At 40.8% G+C, this 16,508-nt stretch overlaps 2 protein-coding genes across 2 annotated transcripts; one reads left to right on the top strand and one right to left on the bottom strand.

Moving 5' to 3' along the window:
* The first annotated feature begins 10,803 nt into the window (after positions 1-10,803).
* LOC140809698 (E3 ubiquitin-protein ligase PUB23-like) lies at positions 10,804-12,205 on the top strand. Its single transcript, XM_073167409.1, has one exon. It carries the CDS (start codon positions 10,917-10,919, stop codon positions 12,120-12,122), a length of 1,206 nt encoding a protein of 401 aa, XP_073023510.1. The 5' UTR covers positions 10,804-10,916; the 3' UTR covers positions 12,123-12,205.
* Positions 12,206-14,620: 2,415 nt separating this feature from the next.
* Positions 14,621-16,127, bottom strand: LOC140809746 (E3 ubiquitin-protein ligase PUB24-like). Its single transcript, XM_073167466.1, has one exon. It carries the CDS (start codon positions 15,954-15,956, stop codon positions 14,715-14,717), a length of 1,242 nt encoding a protein of 413 aa, XP_073023567.1. The 5' UTR covers positions 15,957-16,127; the 3' UTR covers positions 14,621-14,714.
* Between the last annotated feature and the right edge of the window lie 381 nt (positions 16,128-16,508).

Consider the following 16,508-nt stretch of genomic DNA (forward strand, 5'->3'; position numbering starts at 1 on the left):
TGAATATGGATGTATATATCTGACTTGCTCAGCTCTTAATTACCAAATTAGTTCAGCAACTTGCATTGATCCCTTCTTCTTTCATCATACCTAGATATATATAAAAACCTTATCTTCCCCACACACAATCGTTTACCGAATTCTCAGACCACTCCTGTTTGGGCTAAAAATAATTTAATTACAAGCCCAATTCAATTAGTGAAGCCCAATTTAATTATGCAAGCCCATCAAACTTGGCGGACAAATTTCCATCGGTTCAAACTAATCACTGAGCGCGGAAGAGGAAGAAGAACGTGGGAGGATAGGTAGAAATCGTGGCATGAGTGGGAAAGATCATGGGCTCATGGGGGAGTGGAAAGAAACTGCACAGGCGCTGGGAAGAAAAAGGGATCGGCAAACACAGATCAAAACTCAACAACTCAACTACGCACAAAATTCTGCAAAATACTCTCTGCAAAATTGCAATCTTCAAGCTTTAGTCGTTAATCATTCCAGCATATTTCTAGCAATTTACATCTTCTCGTTTCATGTTTCAGCAATTCTATTTGTTATATTTTTACGTCTTGTAAATTCCTACGGTTTATTGAAAATATAAACAATGTCAGGGATTTATTTTCTTCAAATTCCAATAATTTTCTTAGTTTTGGCGTTGCATTTGTTTTAGGAGATTAGAACCGACGGTCAAATTTAGTATCCATAATCGTCAAGTTTTTAGAAGTTAGATTTTTATCATTTTCACACATATCGGTGCACTTCGCACCTGGCACGCCCGCAAACACCAAATATTGTGCAAACATATTTTTGGCACGCCCGGTGGGACCATCACTATGCCGCCAAGAAGAAAGGAAAACGTGAATCAGGAGGGTGGGGAGTCTCTGGCGAATCAAGAGGGAACTCAAGCGCCTCAGCCAGAACAACACGTTGTTGAACCACAGGTTGAAGAAATGGATCTACAGATTTCTACTACTAATGACCAAGTCTCAAACAGGGTGATTGGAGAACTGACTGATACAAAGATTGAGGAAATCTCACTGGCATTATCTAAGGCGATGGCTGACTGTTTGAAATCCATTTTGTGTAAGCCGAGTAAGTCCCTTCGAGGAGAGCAAAATACTACTGGCAAAGAGGCTGACCAGGGAAGCAACCAAGTTCATGAATCCGATCAGGGAGTTGGAGACTCAAGGGCTGGCGATCCCCGCCGCCCAGAGTGTACTCTCCCAAATCAGCCCGAAAGAAGGTACACACCACCTCACAAGAGAGAAGAAACCTTAGGAGGGAGAGCTCAGCCATATCCACGTACTCATGGAGTGGGGAGCTCGAAGCAACCAGTTGCTCAAGTGTTCAGCGTGACCAATCCTCTGTACCAACCGGGAGCTTATGATGACATATCGCACATGGATTATCCAGGAGGAGATGGAGGCTTCCCAGGGGGTAATTTTGGTTTAAATGCAGGGTTTCAAGCTCGGGGGGCAAATTACCATCACCAACTCCCCGCTCGGAATTTGCACGGGATTGATCCAGAAATGGTGAGAGAAGCTGTTCAAGAGTTATATGGGCCGGCCTTGAAACAGATTGGCCGCCCAGAGTTCCACAAACCATATCCAGACTACATTGACGTGAATAACCCGTACCCAAGGGGTTATAGAGTGCATGAGTTCAGTTTATTCTCCGGGGAGGATGGCCAGTCCAGCATGGAACACATAGCCAGATTCACCATCCAGTGCGGGGAATTAGCCAACTTGGAGAACTTCAACAATCTAAAGTTGCGGCTATTCCCAAATTCCCTCACTGGAACTGCATTCGCTTGGTATGCCTCGCTCCCCAGAAATTCAGTGATGAGTTGGCAAGAAATGGAAAGACAATTTCACATTCAATTCTATAGAACAGAGCCTGAAGTGTGCATTGCCGACTTATCCAGAGTCACTCAAAAGAAAGGAGAGTCTGTGGAATATTTCATAGACAGGTTCAAGAAGATGAAGAATAGGTGCAAGGTGTTCCTACCCGAGACTGAGTTCGTGAAGATGGCACAAAAGGGGCTAGATTTTGAATTAAGGAAGAAATTCCAGGGAATGGAGTTCAGGGATTTCTTTGAGCTAGCCGCCAAAGTGGCTGAATACGAAGAGCTTTTGAGGGAAGAGTCGTACAAGAAGAAAACTGCTATGGGGTCGTATTATCAAGAGGTGGAAGATGTGGCATTGGCGGAGATTCGGTCAGCTGGTTCTTGCACCGTTCCCCTGCTAAAAAAGAAGCCAGCAGAACCTGAAAAGAATAATAGCTCCCAACTCCCCAAAGACATGCACTATACTTTTGACACGTCAAAGACCGAGGAAATCTTCGATTTCTTGGTAAAGGAAAAATTCATCACATTCCCGCCTGATCATAAGATGCCACCTACAGAAGAGCTGAAGGGAAGAGAGTATTGTAAGTACCACAACTCTTACAATCATGCTACGAAGTCTTGTTGGGCGTTCAAGAATATCTTGCAGGACAGAATTAACAAGGGAGTTGTGAAGTTCCCTAACAAACAAGAGTCTATGGCGGTGGATGACGATCCTTTTCCCCCCGTTGCTTTGGTTAATGTGAATATGACAGATTTGAGAGATCTTCTCAATGAGAAGAGAAGGCGATCTTTTGCAGTGAAAGACCGAGTGATCAAGAAATACTGGATTCCAAAGGGTCAATTGTTTGAAGCTCATGGAAGGCACAGTGTCGATGGAATGCCAATAGCCCAGCAGCGTTTCCCTAGAAGTGTTGGTGAATCCGCGGCCTTTAGGCCGAGGGATCAACATTTTCTTGAAAGACCAGTGATGGAGAAGCAATGGTTCAGAGGGGAGTCATCTCACAGTCATCACCAAAGGTATTCAAACAGGAGAAATGCATGTGAATTTGAGTCAAGGAGGGTGGAAACCAGAAAAGTATCAGCTGATCACGGCAGAGAACGGCGTTCATACGAAATCACAAAAGGAAAAATGATTGAGAACAGTGGAGTAAAGCCAAGATACGTTCTTCCAGCCAGAGGGGAGTTCAGTGAGTCTTGGAGAGTGGCCCAACACAAAAAGTTCCCTAGGCCACCGACTAGGACACAAAAGAGACGACTGTTGAGAGAAAGAGCTATTGCAAGAAGAGAGGAGTTCGCTAAGCTGAAGAATGAATCCAAAACTGATGTTCCAGTCTCCAATGAGCCAGTGGGGAGTAAATCTAAGTTTGGAAGATCGGCTACTGAGGACAAGTTTGTTGAAGACGATGATGATTTATTAAGCGAAGAGGATGATCAAGCAAGGAAATCAATTAATTTTCGCGTTGGGGAATTTCACATCACTGTGGATTGTGCCACTGGAGTGGTGATACTACCCGAGATATTTAAAATGGTAGAAGAAGGGAACGGGGAGTTGATACCCCATGAATCGTCGCAAAAAGAAGATCAGGCAATTAAACTCCCCGAAGGGAGTTCAAAAGTGATTATCAAGGAGGATCACCGAAACAAGCCTCAGCAGGTGATACTTGAAAAGCCTACACCGGCCATGACCAAGCACATAAGGCCGTTGTACATCAAAGCCCACTTGAATGGGAAGCCAGTGTCTAGAGTGTTGATTGACAATGGCTCAGCAGTGAACGTTCTCCCAGTAAGAATGTTGAAAAATCTAGGCAAAAATGAAGAAGACTTGATCCCTTCAGAAGTTTCGGTTGCTGCATTTACAGGGGAAACTACCAAGACCATTGGGGTACTCCCCGCCGATGTTACTGTGGGGAGTATGTCATCTTTATGTGCATTCTTCGTGGTAAACTCCTCCGCCAACTTCCAAGCGTTGTTAGGCAGAGATTGGATCCATGCAAACCAGTGCATACCATCCTCAATGCACCAACTGTTGTTATTTTGGAAGGGGGATGACGTGGAGGTCGTAGAAGCGGATGGACAACCGTTCCAAACAAGTGCAAGTGCAGTAGAAGCCAGATATTATAATGGGGATTTTGGGCCCATCAAAATCCGTAGCAATAGCAAGAAAGAAAATCCACTGTACATGCAAACACCAACTCCAAGCTCGGTGTTGGAAAGAATCCTCAAACCTACCGTTATCGTGCCATCGAGGCCGATAATTCAGCCACTGATTGAGGAGATTGATGATTGATTCGAACCAACGAGGAAAGGAGGTAGCTGCAACCTCTATATGGAAGGCACATGTGCAGCAAGTACTGGAAAAACTAAAGGAAGAGGAAGCATGGGACACTTATGGAACTGAAGTGGTCCAAGAAGAAGAATACGAAAATGATGAGCTCCAAGTCGATGAGTTGTTGATGGCGCCATCTCAACTGGAAGATGGCCAACATGAAGTTCAAGACCCATTGGAAGAGATTAACTTGGGGGAGCTTGAGAATCCAAAAGTTGTATATGTGAGTAAGTTACTGGAAGAGCAGTTGAAGCAAGACTTGATCAGCATGTTGAAGGAATACAAAGATTGTTTTGCATGGGGTTATGATGACATGCCAGGGTTGGACCGAAAATTGGTCGAACATCGACTTCCACTCAAAGAAGGTTTCAAACCATTTCAACAGTCATCTCGTCGCATGTCAAAAGAAGTTGAATTGAAAGTGAAAGAGGAAGTTGAGAAATTGTTGAAGGCCAAGTTTATAAAGCCAATCCGATATACCGAGTGGCTTTCAAACATTGTGCCAGTAATGAAGAAGAATGGCAAGGTCAGAATATGCATCGACTTCCGAGACTTGAACTGTGCAACTCCCAAAGATGTATATGTGATGCCGATACCTGATATGTTAATTGATTCAGTGGCTAAACATGAGTTGTTGTCTTTCATTGACGGGTTCTCGGGCTACAACCAAATCAAAATAGCTGAGACTGACACTCACAAAACAGCATTCAGATGCCCGGGAGCTGTTGGTACGTTTGAATGGCTTGTTATGCCATTCGGGCTAAAGAACGCGGGAGCCACGTATCAAAGAGCCATGAACTCCATCTTTCATGACATGATAGGACATCATATTGAAGTATATATAGTTGATATCGTTGTAAAGTCTAAACAAGCTACTGATCACATTGAGCACTTGAGGAAGAGTTTCCAAAGAATGAGGCAATATGAATTGAAGTTAAATCCATTGAAATGTGCATTTGGCGTGAAGGCAGGACACTTTCTGGGATTTCTTGTGCACCAGAGGGGAGTTGAAGTGGATAAAAACAAAGCCAAAGCCATTATGGAAGCAAATCTGCCTAGAAACAAGAAAGAGTTGCAACGCTTCCTTGGGCAAGTGAATTACCTGAGGCGTTTTATCTCTAACCTTGCAGGGAAGACAAAGGAGTTTTCACAGCTGTTGAAGCTCAAAGACAGAGGGGAGTTCAAATGGGAGGAGTCGCATCAGAAAGCTTTTGATGTGATCAAGGGTTATCTATCTAACCCACCTGTTCTGATGCCTCCCAGGTATGGAATGCCCCTTAAATTATACATCTCTGCTGCTCATGAGTCAATTGGATGCCTACTAGTTCAAAATAATCATGAAGAAAATGAACAAGCCATCTATTATTTGAGTAGATTCCTTACTCCAGTAGAGGTGAAATACTCTGTGATTGAAAAACTATGCTTAACACTGTATTATGCATGTACTAAGTTAAGACATTATTTGATTCAATCAAGAGTGTTTGTGGTGGCTAAAACCGATTTGATTAAATACATGCTTAATAGACCAATCCTCTCTGCGAGAATTGGCAAATGGTCTTTAGCATTGGCCGAGTTTACATTGACATATTATCCCCAAAAATCAGTAAAAGGCCAAGCTATTGCCGATTTTTTAGCTGATCACCCTTCACTTGATGAGTTTATTGGAGAACAGGTTGGGTTTCCAGTTTGTGGAGTGGGAGTTCAACCCTGGGAGTTGAAGTTCGATGGATCAAGTACAGAAACAGCAGCTGGAGCTGGTATTGTGATCACCTCCCCAAGAGGTGTGAAAACCGCTCTATCCTTTAATTTGGATTTCCCATGCACCAACAATCAAGCGGAATACGAAGCACTGGTCATTGGATTGGAAATTCTGAAAGGCTTAGGGGCAAGAGAGTTATTGATATCAGGGGATTCTCAGCTGGTACTCAAACAGTTGTCAGGGGAGTTCAAATGCACAAGTTTGTCCTTAGCTCCTTACTATACCGCCGCATCCCAACTTCTAGATGATTTTGAGGAAGTGTCATTAGTCCACGTCCCAAGACAAAAAAATTGGGAGGCAGACGAGTTGGCACAGGTTGCTTCGGGATTGAAGGTGTCTCCAGAACTCACTCACAGACTAGTGTTGATTCAGAAGAAAAACCACCCTTCAATTCAGCAAAGAGGGATTCAGGTAGACACGCTCAACTTGGATGTAAACTTAGCTGGGGACTGGAGGGATGACATGAAAATGGTGCTAGAATCAACCGGGAAAGATATTCCACATGGTTTAAAAATGAGAGCTCTTAATTACGTTTTAGTGGAGGGTGATTTGTACATGAAAAGGTTAGATGGTCTGCTCCTCAGATGCATAGGCTTCCCAGAGGCTTTGGAGATCATGAAGCAAGTCCATGAGGGAGTGTGTGGAGCGCATTAATCTGGAATAAAGATGAGATGGTTGATAAGGAGGTATGGCTACTATTGGCCATCCATCCTGAAAGATTGCATCAAATATGCTAGGGGATGCCAGCCATGTCAGAGACACGGGAACATCCAAAGAATTCCGGCGGATGAACTTCACAGCGTTGCCACTCGTTCATCCTTGTGGCTACAGATTTTTTCACTAAATGGGTAGAAGCAGTGCCTTTGAAGAAAGCGGAGCAAGGGGATGTCATTAACTTTGTGAAAGAGAATATTATTCATAGATTTGGAATTTCAGAGTCATTGACCACGGATCAGGGAACTATGTTCACTGGCTCAGATATGAGGGAGTTTGCCGAAGACTATGGAATTAAATTGATAAACTCATCCCCTCACTACCCACAGTCAAACGGGCAAGCCGAAGCGTCAAATAAAGTGTTGATAAAGATTCTACAAAAGATGATGGAAGAGAATCATAGGGATTGGCCAAGGCTGTTATCAGAAACTTTGTGGGCATACAGAACATCCAAGAGGACTGCCACTGGAGTGAGCCCTTTTTCCCTTACCTTTGGCCATGATGCAGTGCTCCCTTTGGAGATTATGGTGCCATCAATGCGAGTGGCAAAGCAAAATGAACTTTCCCTTAAGCATTATAATGAAGCAATGATCATGGAGTTAGAAGAACTAGATGAGCTGAGAATCCAAGCTTACAATGCTTTGCTGTTACAGAAATTGAAAGTGGCGAGAATCTATAACAAAAGAGTTAACAAGAAAAGTTTCCATGAAGGAGAAATAGTGTGGAAGACCATACTACCACTAGGAACAAAGGATAGGGAGCTGGGCAAATGGTCTCCCAACTGGGAGGGACCATTCAAGGTACATAAAGTGTTAGACGGAAATACATATTGGCTATCAAGCATAGATGGCCATCCACACAAAAGATGCATAAACGGTAAGTATCTCAAGCCGTATTTTCCAAGTATGAGGGAAGAAGTAGGAAGAGCTTGCCAGTAAAGCAATCACGAAGGCTAATCTTCAGTGGGGAGTTGGCCTTCGGGGCCACTTTTGTATATATTAAGTTCCTTATTTCAAGATGTCACGTGATGTAGGCCTTAGGGCCACTGAAATAAATATCTGTTTATGATTCAACAATAAAATTGATAAGAGAGAGTGGGACACTAAGCCACTTTCATTCATCATTTTTAAGGCCATTTGTTTCACTAGGGAGTCGGCTTTATGGCCACTTATTTCCAATGTTTTTATGGTATGAGAAATCATGGTAAAGTAGACCGTACCGCCATTATATGAATTGGTTGTTTGCATGTGCAGTGACAGACCATGAAGTAGGCCTTCAGGCCACTTAGAATATGGCAGGAAAGAAATATACTGAGCGGGGAGTTGAGCTCACCGATCGGAAAAGCGAATAATAAAGGAAGAATAGAAGTGAACAAGGGCGTTACGCAAACCCCAAGATGACCCAGAAGTTGACTTTGGAAGAAAAATAGGCTGACCAGCCATTTTTGTATGTTCTAGCTTCATGTTCATGTTGTAAGATTTTATTTGAAGTAGGCCTTAGGGCCACTAATGTAAATATTTGTTGGTTATGATTCAAAAAATGAAAATGATCAATTAAAGTTGGCCAGTAGGCCACTTTTATCATATTGGATTCATTGTGTTTCGAAAGGGAATCAAGGAAGAGGATACTCTCGAGTGGGGAGTCTTAAGCCAACTTATGGTTTTGATTGAAACTGTTGGAATGAATTGGGTTGAGTGGATTAAGAACGAATATAAACTCCTTCCCAACATCCAATACACAACATCACATTAAACCCATCCTCATTCCACATCCAACACCCAATGACCACAACACCAAACCAACAATCAACAGATAAGAAGCGGAGCCACCGCATGCAAGAAAACTAAGTAAACGTGTATGCAGGAAAGGGGTCCGACTGAAGTGCAAATACGTGTATGCGGGAAAAGGGTCCAACTGAAGTGCAAATGCATATACGTGTATGCGGGAAAGGGGTCCGACTGAAGTGCAAATGAATATACGTGTATGCGGGAAAGGGATCCGACTGAAGTGCAATGCATAATGTAAAGGATGAGGGAATCGTCTTGAGTGGATGCAGCACATAAGAGCACATAAGAGCACGTAAGAGCATGTAAGAGTTAAGTCTTACCTGTGTTTCAAAAAGCTCTAAATGACACCAAAGCTTAAGTGTCGAGCGCACTGGAGAACTGAGGCCAATCCATGGCCAACTCTCAGTTAGTGTTACCTGCTATCAATGAACTTACCAACACCAACATATAGAAGCAGGAAACAAACGTGATAATGGTGATACACGCAAGGATATGCAATCGGGGAACATTCAACTAACAGAGCAAGATAACAGAAAAATAGATAGCCATAAAGATAAGGACTGGTGGTTGGCTGGAGATCAACACACTTACAGCAAAGATAATGACATCAGACTCCCCTGTCAGACAAGAATATAGATGTGGGAAGGCCAACTAATGGTTTATGAAGCTTGCATACATTGCTTCCACGAGGTAAATGCATCAAAATATCCAATGTCATATTTAATTCAGTAGGTGCAAGAGATGAAGCCAAGGGAGTGGCCGAGACCGAGACAGGAATAAACTTGGAAATAGTATGTTTATGAGGGTCAAAAACCACTGCATAAACGCAAGAGATATTCAGAAAAATCAATGGCTACTGATGTACACAAGGCCAAATAATGGCCACTTTACCGCACCTTCAAAGCAAAGGCTAATGAATGGCCTATTAATACCCAATCCATAATTCCCCACAAAAAACTAGAGTTAGCCCAATTACACAGATAAACCAATTGTTCATCCTTTGGTTCCTAGGATACAAAATCACAAAGCAGGGAATAAAAATTGCCAGTCAATCATTCAACATTAAAGGAGCTGGAAAAGAGTTCAGGGAATGAAGAAATACCCATGGCCGTCGATGAGTTCTGACCCAAGCCGAGAAGAGCACACGCTCTTGCAGAAGAAAGCTCGCCAAAACGCGATACGCCAATTGATAACCCAGAGATGACGGCGAACGAATTGGGGCCACTATTGGAGCCGGCAAATGCCACGGGCAGCGTGGCAGCAGAGCGGCGGAGGCAGACGCAGCACTCGCAACGTTGAAGGCAGCGGTGGAGGCGCCGAAAACATCGACTTGGGCAACGTTGAAACCAGCACCCGTGACACTCGATTCCAATGGAGGCGTCGGAGCCGATTTTTGAGCCATATCGAGATGTCAAGCGACAACAGCGTGGAGGAGATGACAGTAAAAGAGGGGGCTAGCGAAGCGGCAGAAGTCCACGATAGCAGTGGGAGCAATCGGAAGAAGAAGAGGGGAGCGATTTGTAGAAGAGGCGGGGAAAGAGCGATCGAGATAGGAGATTTGAATCAGAATAAAGTGAGCCCAATGATTTACAATCCAGATACTAATTGGGCTTGGATAAATGGCCCAATGCTAGAAATAAAATGATAAATGATTATGGGCCACTACGAATAAATGGGTCGAACTGGGCTATATACAAGCATTTTGGCCCAATGGGCCAATGCTTGCGGGGGGCAATTGTTTGGGCTAAAAATAATTTAATTACAAGCCCAATTCAATTAGTGAAGCCCAATTTAATTATGCAAGCCCATCAAACTTGGCGGACAAATTTCCATCGGTTCAAACTAATCACTGAGCGCGGAAGAGGAAGAAGAACGTGGGAGGATAGGTAGAAATCGTGGCATGAGTGGGAAAGATCATGGGCTCATGGGGGAGTGGAAAGAAACTGCACAGGCGCTGGGAAGAAAAAGGGATCGGCAAACACAGATCAAAACTCAACAACTCAACTACGCACAAAATTCTGCAAAATACTCTCTGCAAAATTGCAATCTTCAAGCTTTAGTCGTTAATCATTCCAGCATATTTCTAGCAATTTACATCTTCTCGTTTCATGTTTCAGCAATTCTATTTGTTATATTTTTACGTCTTGTAAATTCCTACGGTTTATTGAAAATATAAACAATGTCAGGGATTTATTTTCTTCAAATTCCAATAATTTTCTTAGTTTTGGCGTTGCATTTGTTTTAGGAGATTAGAACCGACGGTCAAATTTAGTATCCATAATCGTCAAGTTTTTAGAAGTTAGATTTTTATCATTTTCACACATATCGGTGCACTTCGCACCTGGCACGCCCGCAAACACCAAATATTGTGCAAACAACTCCATTTATATATACGTTGAAATTTATCTAGCTGGATCTGTATATCTTCATCTACCACCGATTTGTTATTTTTCGTTCGATTTGCCATCTGCAGAAGTTTTCATATAACTAATGGAAGAAGCACAGGAAATCGAGATCCCTTGTTATTTTGTATGTCCAATATCGATGCAGCTGATGAAAGATCCAGTCACGGTCTCCACCGGAATAACCTACGACAGAGAAAGCATCGAAAAATGGCTGTTTCAGTGCAAGAATTCCACCTGTCCAGTCACGAAGCAGGACCTTTCGAGCACGGATCTCATCCCGAATCATACTCTCCGGAGACTTATGCAGGAATGGTGCACTTTCAATGCATATGAAAGAATCCCAACGCCAAAGGCCCCAGTTGAAAAATCCCAGATTCTGAAACTCCTCTGGGAAGCCAAGGCTTCACCAAAATCACAGATCAATTGCCTGCACAGGCTCCGATCCATTGCCCACAGGGACGAGAGCAGCAGAAACCATCTGCAGCAAGCTGCTGGAGCAGTTGAATTTCTTGTAATAGTTGCGAGTAAGAACGAAGATGCGATGTATAGGAGTGAAGCGTTGAGTATTCTTCATCAGATTCAGTTATCGGAATCGGATTCTAAGAAATTTTTATCAGATAATGGTGGGTTTTTGGAGTCACTAATGCAAGTAATGGAGAGCGGGGATTGCCAATCCCGAGCACACGCCGTAATGCTATTGAAATCTGCATTCTTCGTGGCGGATCCCGAACATCTGATTGGATCCAAACCCGAGATTTACAAACAAATAGTCCATATTTTACGGGACAAGATCTCTCAGCAAGCCACAAAAACGGCATTGAAGCTCCTAGTGGAGCTGTGTCCATGGGGGAGAAACCGAATCAAAGCGGTGGAGAACGGCGCTGTGTCAGCCCTGATCGAATTGCTTCTTGGAACAGAAGAAAGACGAGCTTGCGAGCTAGTGCTAACAGTGTTGGATCAGCTTTGTGGCTGTGCCGAGGGCCGAGCTGAGCTGCTGGCACACGGAGCAGGCTTGGCTATAGTATCCAAGAAAATCCTCAGGGTTTCCAACGTGGCGAGCGAGAGGGCAGTGAGAATCATCTGTTCGATCACGAAACATTCCTCAAATTCGAGGATTCTTAATGAAATGATGCAGATTGGGGTGGTTTCAAAGCTGTGTTTGGTGCTGCAGGTGGAGAGCAGTCACAAGACGAAAGAAAGAGCTAAAGAAATTCTTCGGTTGCATTCTAGGGTTTGGAAGGATTCTTCATGCATCCCACCTCATTTGCTATCTTCTTATCCATTACCATAGATGATTTTTGCGTGTTTTTGAATGATTTGGTTTGATCTGAATTTGAAATGAAATAATTTGTATATAAATTAAATGATTTTTTTTATTGAATTAGCGTTTTCTATTAGCTTACATGCATGAATTAAAATATTATGTTTATTCTGTTTTGTCCAACATTTTTCATAAATTAATTTCCGAATTTCACGGAAAATTACTAAAATATTCGTGTAAGTTGATCAGTAAATTAAATTTGGTTTTTGTCATGTAAATTCTTTTTTTAATCATATTTTGTCGTTGTGTTAAATCTCGTGTTCAACACATCATCAAGATCTCATATATATCATGTTATAAATGTCTAGTGTCAACAACGTTCGGTGTCATAGAGGTATTCCAACAAAATATGACTCAATACATTTTTTTAAAAAAAAATAAGAACCCATTTAAATCACTAAACTCAAGTTGAGACTTTCTAAGGGAAATATGTAGCCACACACACACACACACACACACACACACACACACACACACACATATATATATATATATATATATATATATATATATATATATATATATATATATATATATATATATTTGTGGTAGGGTTATGATTAAATTTATTTTTTATATATATAATGTGAGAACCCGTTGTTGCTATTTTTAACGTGGAATGAGTAAACATCTGGACTAATGTAATAATATACGAACTAAGTTAGACCGATACACAGATCCTGTATAATTGTGAAACATCTTATTTGCAGCGAAAAAGTGTTATTGATATGGGATCCTTGATTTTTTTCATCATGTAAAGATAACTAAATTCGTGGGTATTTCTATGTGATTTACCATACAAACAATGTTTTCATAATCAGATCGGTGATCATATATATATCACCAAAAAAATTATTTTTTATAAAAAAAATAAAAAAAACTGCATTTTTTTAAAAAAAAATTAAAAATGGGTGAACCAGTCGGACCGGTTTTTAACTAGTTCACTGGTTCAAGATAGATATTTGACGGCTGATTTAATCTTAAAAACGATTTATAAAATGGTTTCGAACTTGTACCATGACAGATTTTCAGTCGAACTACCAATCCAGTCTGATTTTAAAAACATTGCATAGAAGTAATTGTCCCAATTAATCAGGTGGATGTGACTGTTCCAAGGCCTTATGCTCGATACTTGGTGTCCACAGTTGTCTTGTCCGGGAGGTGAGTGGTCTAGCCCACTAAACATTTCACCCTTATATGCATCAGAAACCATTATTGTACGTTATATATACAACACATGTTATTTCTTAAAAAAACATAAACATAACATAGTTGGAATTAATTTCATCATAATTCATTTAAATGCACTTATTGCTAAAAAGTGGTCTGATACATGACTAGGTCTCTTGTGAGATGGTTTACGAATTTTTATCTGTGAGACGGGTCAACTCTACCAATATTCACAATAAAAAGTAATACTCTTAGCATAAAAAGTAAAAAATTTTCATTGATGACCCAAATAAGATATCTGTCTCACAAAATACGACCGTGAGACCGTCTCACACAAATTTTTGCCCTGATACATAATATGTAGTTATGAATAAGAGTCAAAGATTGTATCCAGCTGTTAATATAAATATATTGTGCGAATGGGCAATAAAATTCGTAGTAGGTTTTTTTGTGAGATGAGTCAACTATTCTCATATTTATAATAATAAATAATATTTTTGTAGAAAAGTAATACATTTTCATTAATGATCTAAATAAGATATTTATCTCCTAAAATTGACTGATTATATAACCTTATAAAATTTTTATTTAAAACTTGATGGGTTTTGAGTTATTATTGTTAGGCCAGTGGGTACAAAAGCGAGGCCCAACATGCTATAACTTCGACCATCTATAACGAGTAATTGGTTTGTCGAGTAGAGATAAAACTTGTTTACAAGCAATTTTCATAGAAATTATATTTATTTGAAAAAATATAGGATCGAGCAATTGTCACTTGATCAAAAGTTGTTGCTGATGATAACAGTGTAACTCAAATCTTTTAAACTATAAAACAGCTCAAACACCATGTTTCGACTGTTGTACACAATTGAGACAATTATTACACCCAAAAATCTCTCTCTCAATAATTGAATTTCCTGCAATCAATGAGAATAAAAAATATAACCTTGTTTTTTTATACCAATTGGGCTGTAATCAACGTATAATTTCATCTATACGAAATTACTTTTTTTTTATAAAAAAAATTTATTTTATTGGGTCAATAATGCACAATTTTTCATCTTGTTTATGTTGGACATAATAATTATCGATGCTAAGTAGAACAATCGAAACGTTGTGTTTAAGCTGATGTATGATTTAAAAGATTTGATGAGTTATATTATTACAACCAACTAAAATTTTTGATAAATTGACAAACATCTTAATAATACTTGAGGCAGAGCTTGAGAGGTGTAGTTGACACACATGATTATGAAGTGATAAACAATTTACGAATAAAATATATATGAACAATTATAAATTAATTATTCAATTATAATCCAATTAAAAAGCAGGAAAATTTTGGAAAAACCATATCAAACGTTAATGGACGTACGCTTTGTTTTCCATGTCCTATCGAGGATGCATTGTGAGAAGATAAACCTGTATACAAGGTGAATTGCTCCATGCATTTGAATGCAGTCTCAAAATTTCCCTCGCTTTAATCTTCAAATAACCCGCACAATCTGCCTGAAGCACCATGCATAATTTCGATACAACACTCACCCTTAACATCTCCAAAACCACCTCTCGCGTTGCCGAGAATCTAGCAAGCGATTCGATTATGCAAAGGGCGCTGTCGTCGGTCGCCGGGGAAACCCTCAGCAGCCGTTTCGCTACCATCGCTATCCCGCCAGCGTGTTCCAGAAGTTGCTGCCGCCCATCGGCGCAAGAACATAAATTTGCTAATAGGGTAAGGATTAGCTCAGTTGTTTTCTTATCCGGGTTGCTCAATTCGAGCTCGGTTATTTCGAATACTGCTCCGGCTTCGACTATTTTCATCCTGTTTCTTCCGGAAGGAGACGTCTCGATTAACACATGAAGAACAGATTTCATGGCCTGCGGGGATGTTCTCTTTCGCAAAATGTTCACCATTTGTTTGAAAAAATCGAGGTTTAATCTCTCCATAACACTGGAACTGGCAACTTCTGTGATGCTTTTTAAGATTGAGAGAGCATGATTCTTGGAGGAGGTTCCATTTTCTGATTCGCTGTTCAATACCCACAAAATCAGTTGAATCAAGTCCTTGTAATCTTCAACAATCTTCTGGTTTTCTGCAGTACTGGGAATCCATGTAAGATGTAGAATTCTCAGAGCCTCTTCAATTCCTGACATTTTACCTTCTCTAAATCTTTTCAAGATCAAAGAAACAATAGCTTTTGGCACCCCTGCTTCCGCCATGCATTTACGGTTCTTTTCATCCTCAGCAGCTAATTCATCCAACTTCTTGAGAGCGTTTTCATGTAATAATCTGTCACCACTTCTCACATCCCGAATGAGTTTGAATACTACAGATTTCTGGACAGGAGATTTCGGTGTTAGGATTTGATCGATTCCGCTTTTAGCATTGGCAATGCACCAAGCCTGGATTAATCGCCTGAGAATGTGGTTGGGAGTCAAGTCGGAGTCCGTGGGCAAGGGCTGTTTCGTGACAGGACACACCGCGGAGTGTCTGTCTTCTGCGGTGGCTGTGAGCAGCCACTGCTCGATGCTTTCACGGTCGTAGGTGATGCCCGCGACGGTGGTGACCGGATCTTTCATGATTTGGAGGGATATTGGGCAGATGAAATACTGAGGTATCTCAACTTCATCCATGTGTGCCAACAAATTGGACAAGTATTTACAAATTTGATTATTCAATAGCAAAGAAAGCAAAGAAAATAAAGTATTTACAGAAACTTTGAGCAAACTCCACAGTTTTGTGAATGGAATTCCCAAGCTTTCGAGGATGAGAACTCGCTAAATTAAATAAACACGGTTTATCTGTCTTCGCATTCGTCGTCCAGACGCAAGAATTTATAGGATCATAATTTAGTAAAACTTGTAATTTGGGGAAGTTGGTGAAAAATTTCCGATAAAACATTTTTTTGTGTTTACTCTCCTACCCACAAAATTGTGGTACTATGTCATACAAAATATGGTACACTTCATGTGGAAATGTAGTACACTTCATGTGGAAATGCGGATACTAAAAAAGTACCCAGAGACTGAACACAAAAAAAATCGACAACTGGGAACTGAAGACCAATTTCCCGTAATTTTAAAGGTATTAAGAGAGTTTAGTTAAAGAACTTCGCGGATTAACTTTTTTTTTTAAAAAAAAAAAAGCTTTTTTCTTTAAAAAATGTAGTGTTTTATTACAAAAAT

This window comes from Primulina eburnea, chromosome 13 (genome assembly GCF_022965805.1).
Source record: "Primulina eburnea isolate SZY01 chromosome 13, ASM2296580v1, whole genome shotgun sequence".
Lineage (NCBI taxonomy): Eukaryota > Viridiplantae > Streptophyta > Magnoliopsida > Lamiales > Gesneriaceae > Primulina > Primulina eburnea.

Coding starts and splice junctions, on each gene's coding strand:
- LOC140809698 (XM_073167409.1), top strand. CDS start 10,917: ATGGAAGAAGCACAGGAAATCGAGATCCCTTGTTATTTTGTATGTCCA.
- LOC140809746 (XM_073167466.1), bottom strand. CDS start 15,956: ATGGATGAAGTTGAGATACCTCAGTATTTCATCTGCCCAATATCCCTC.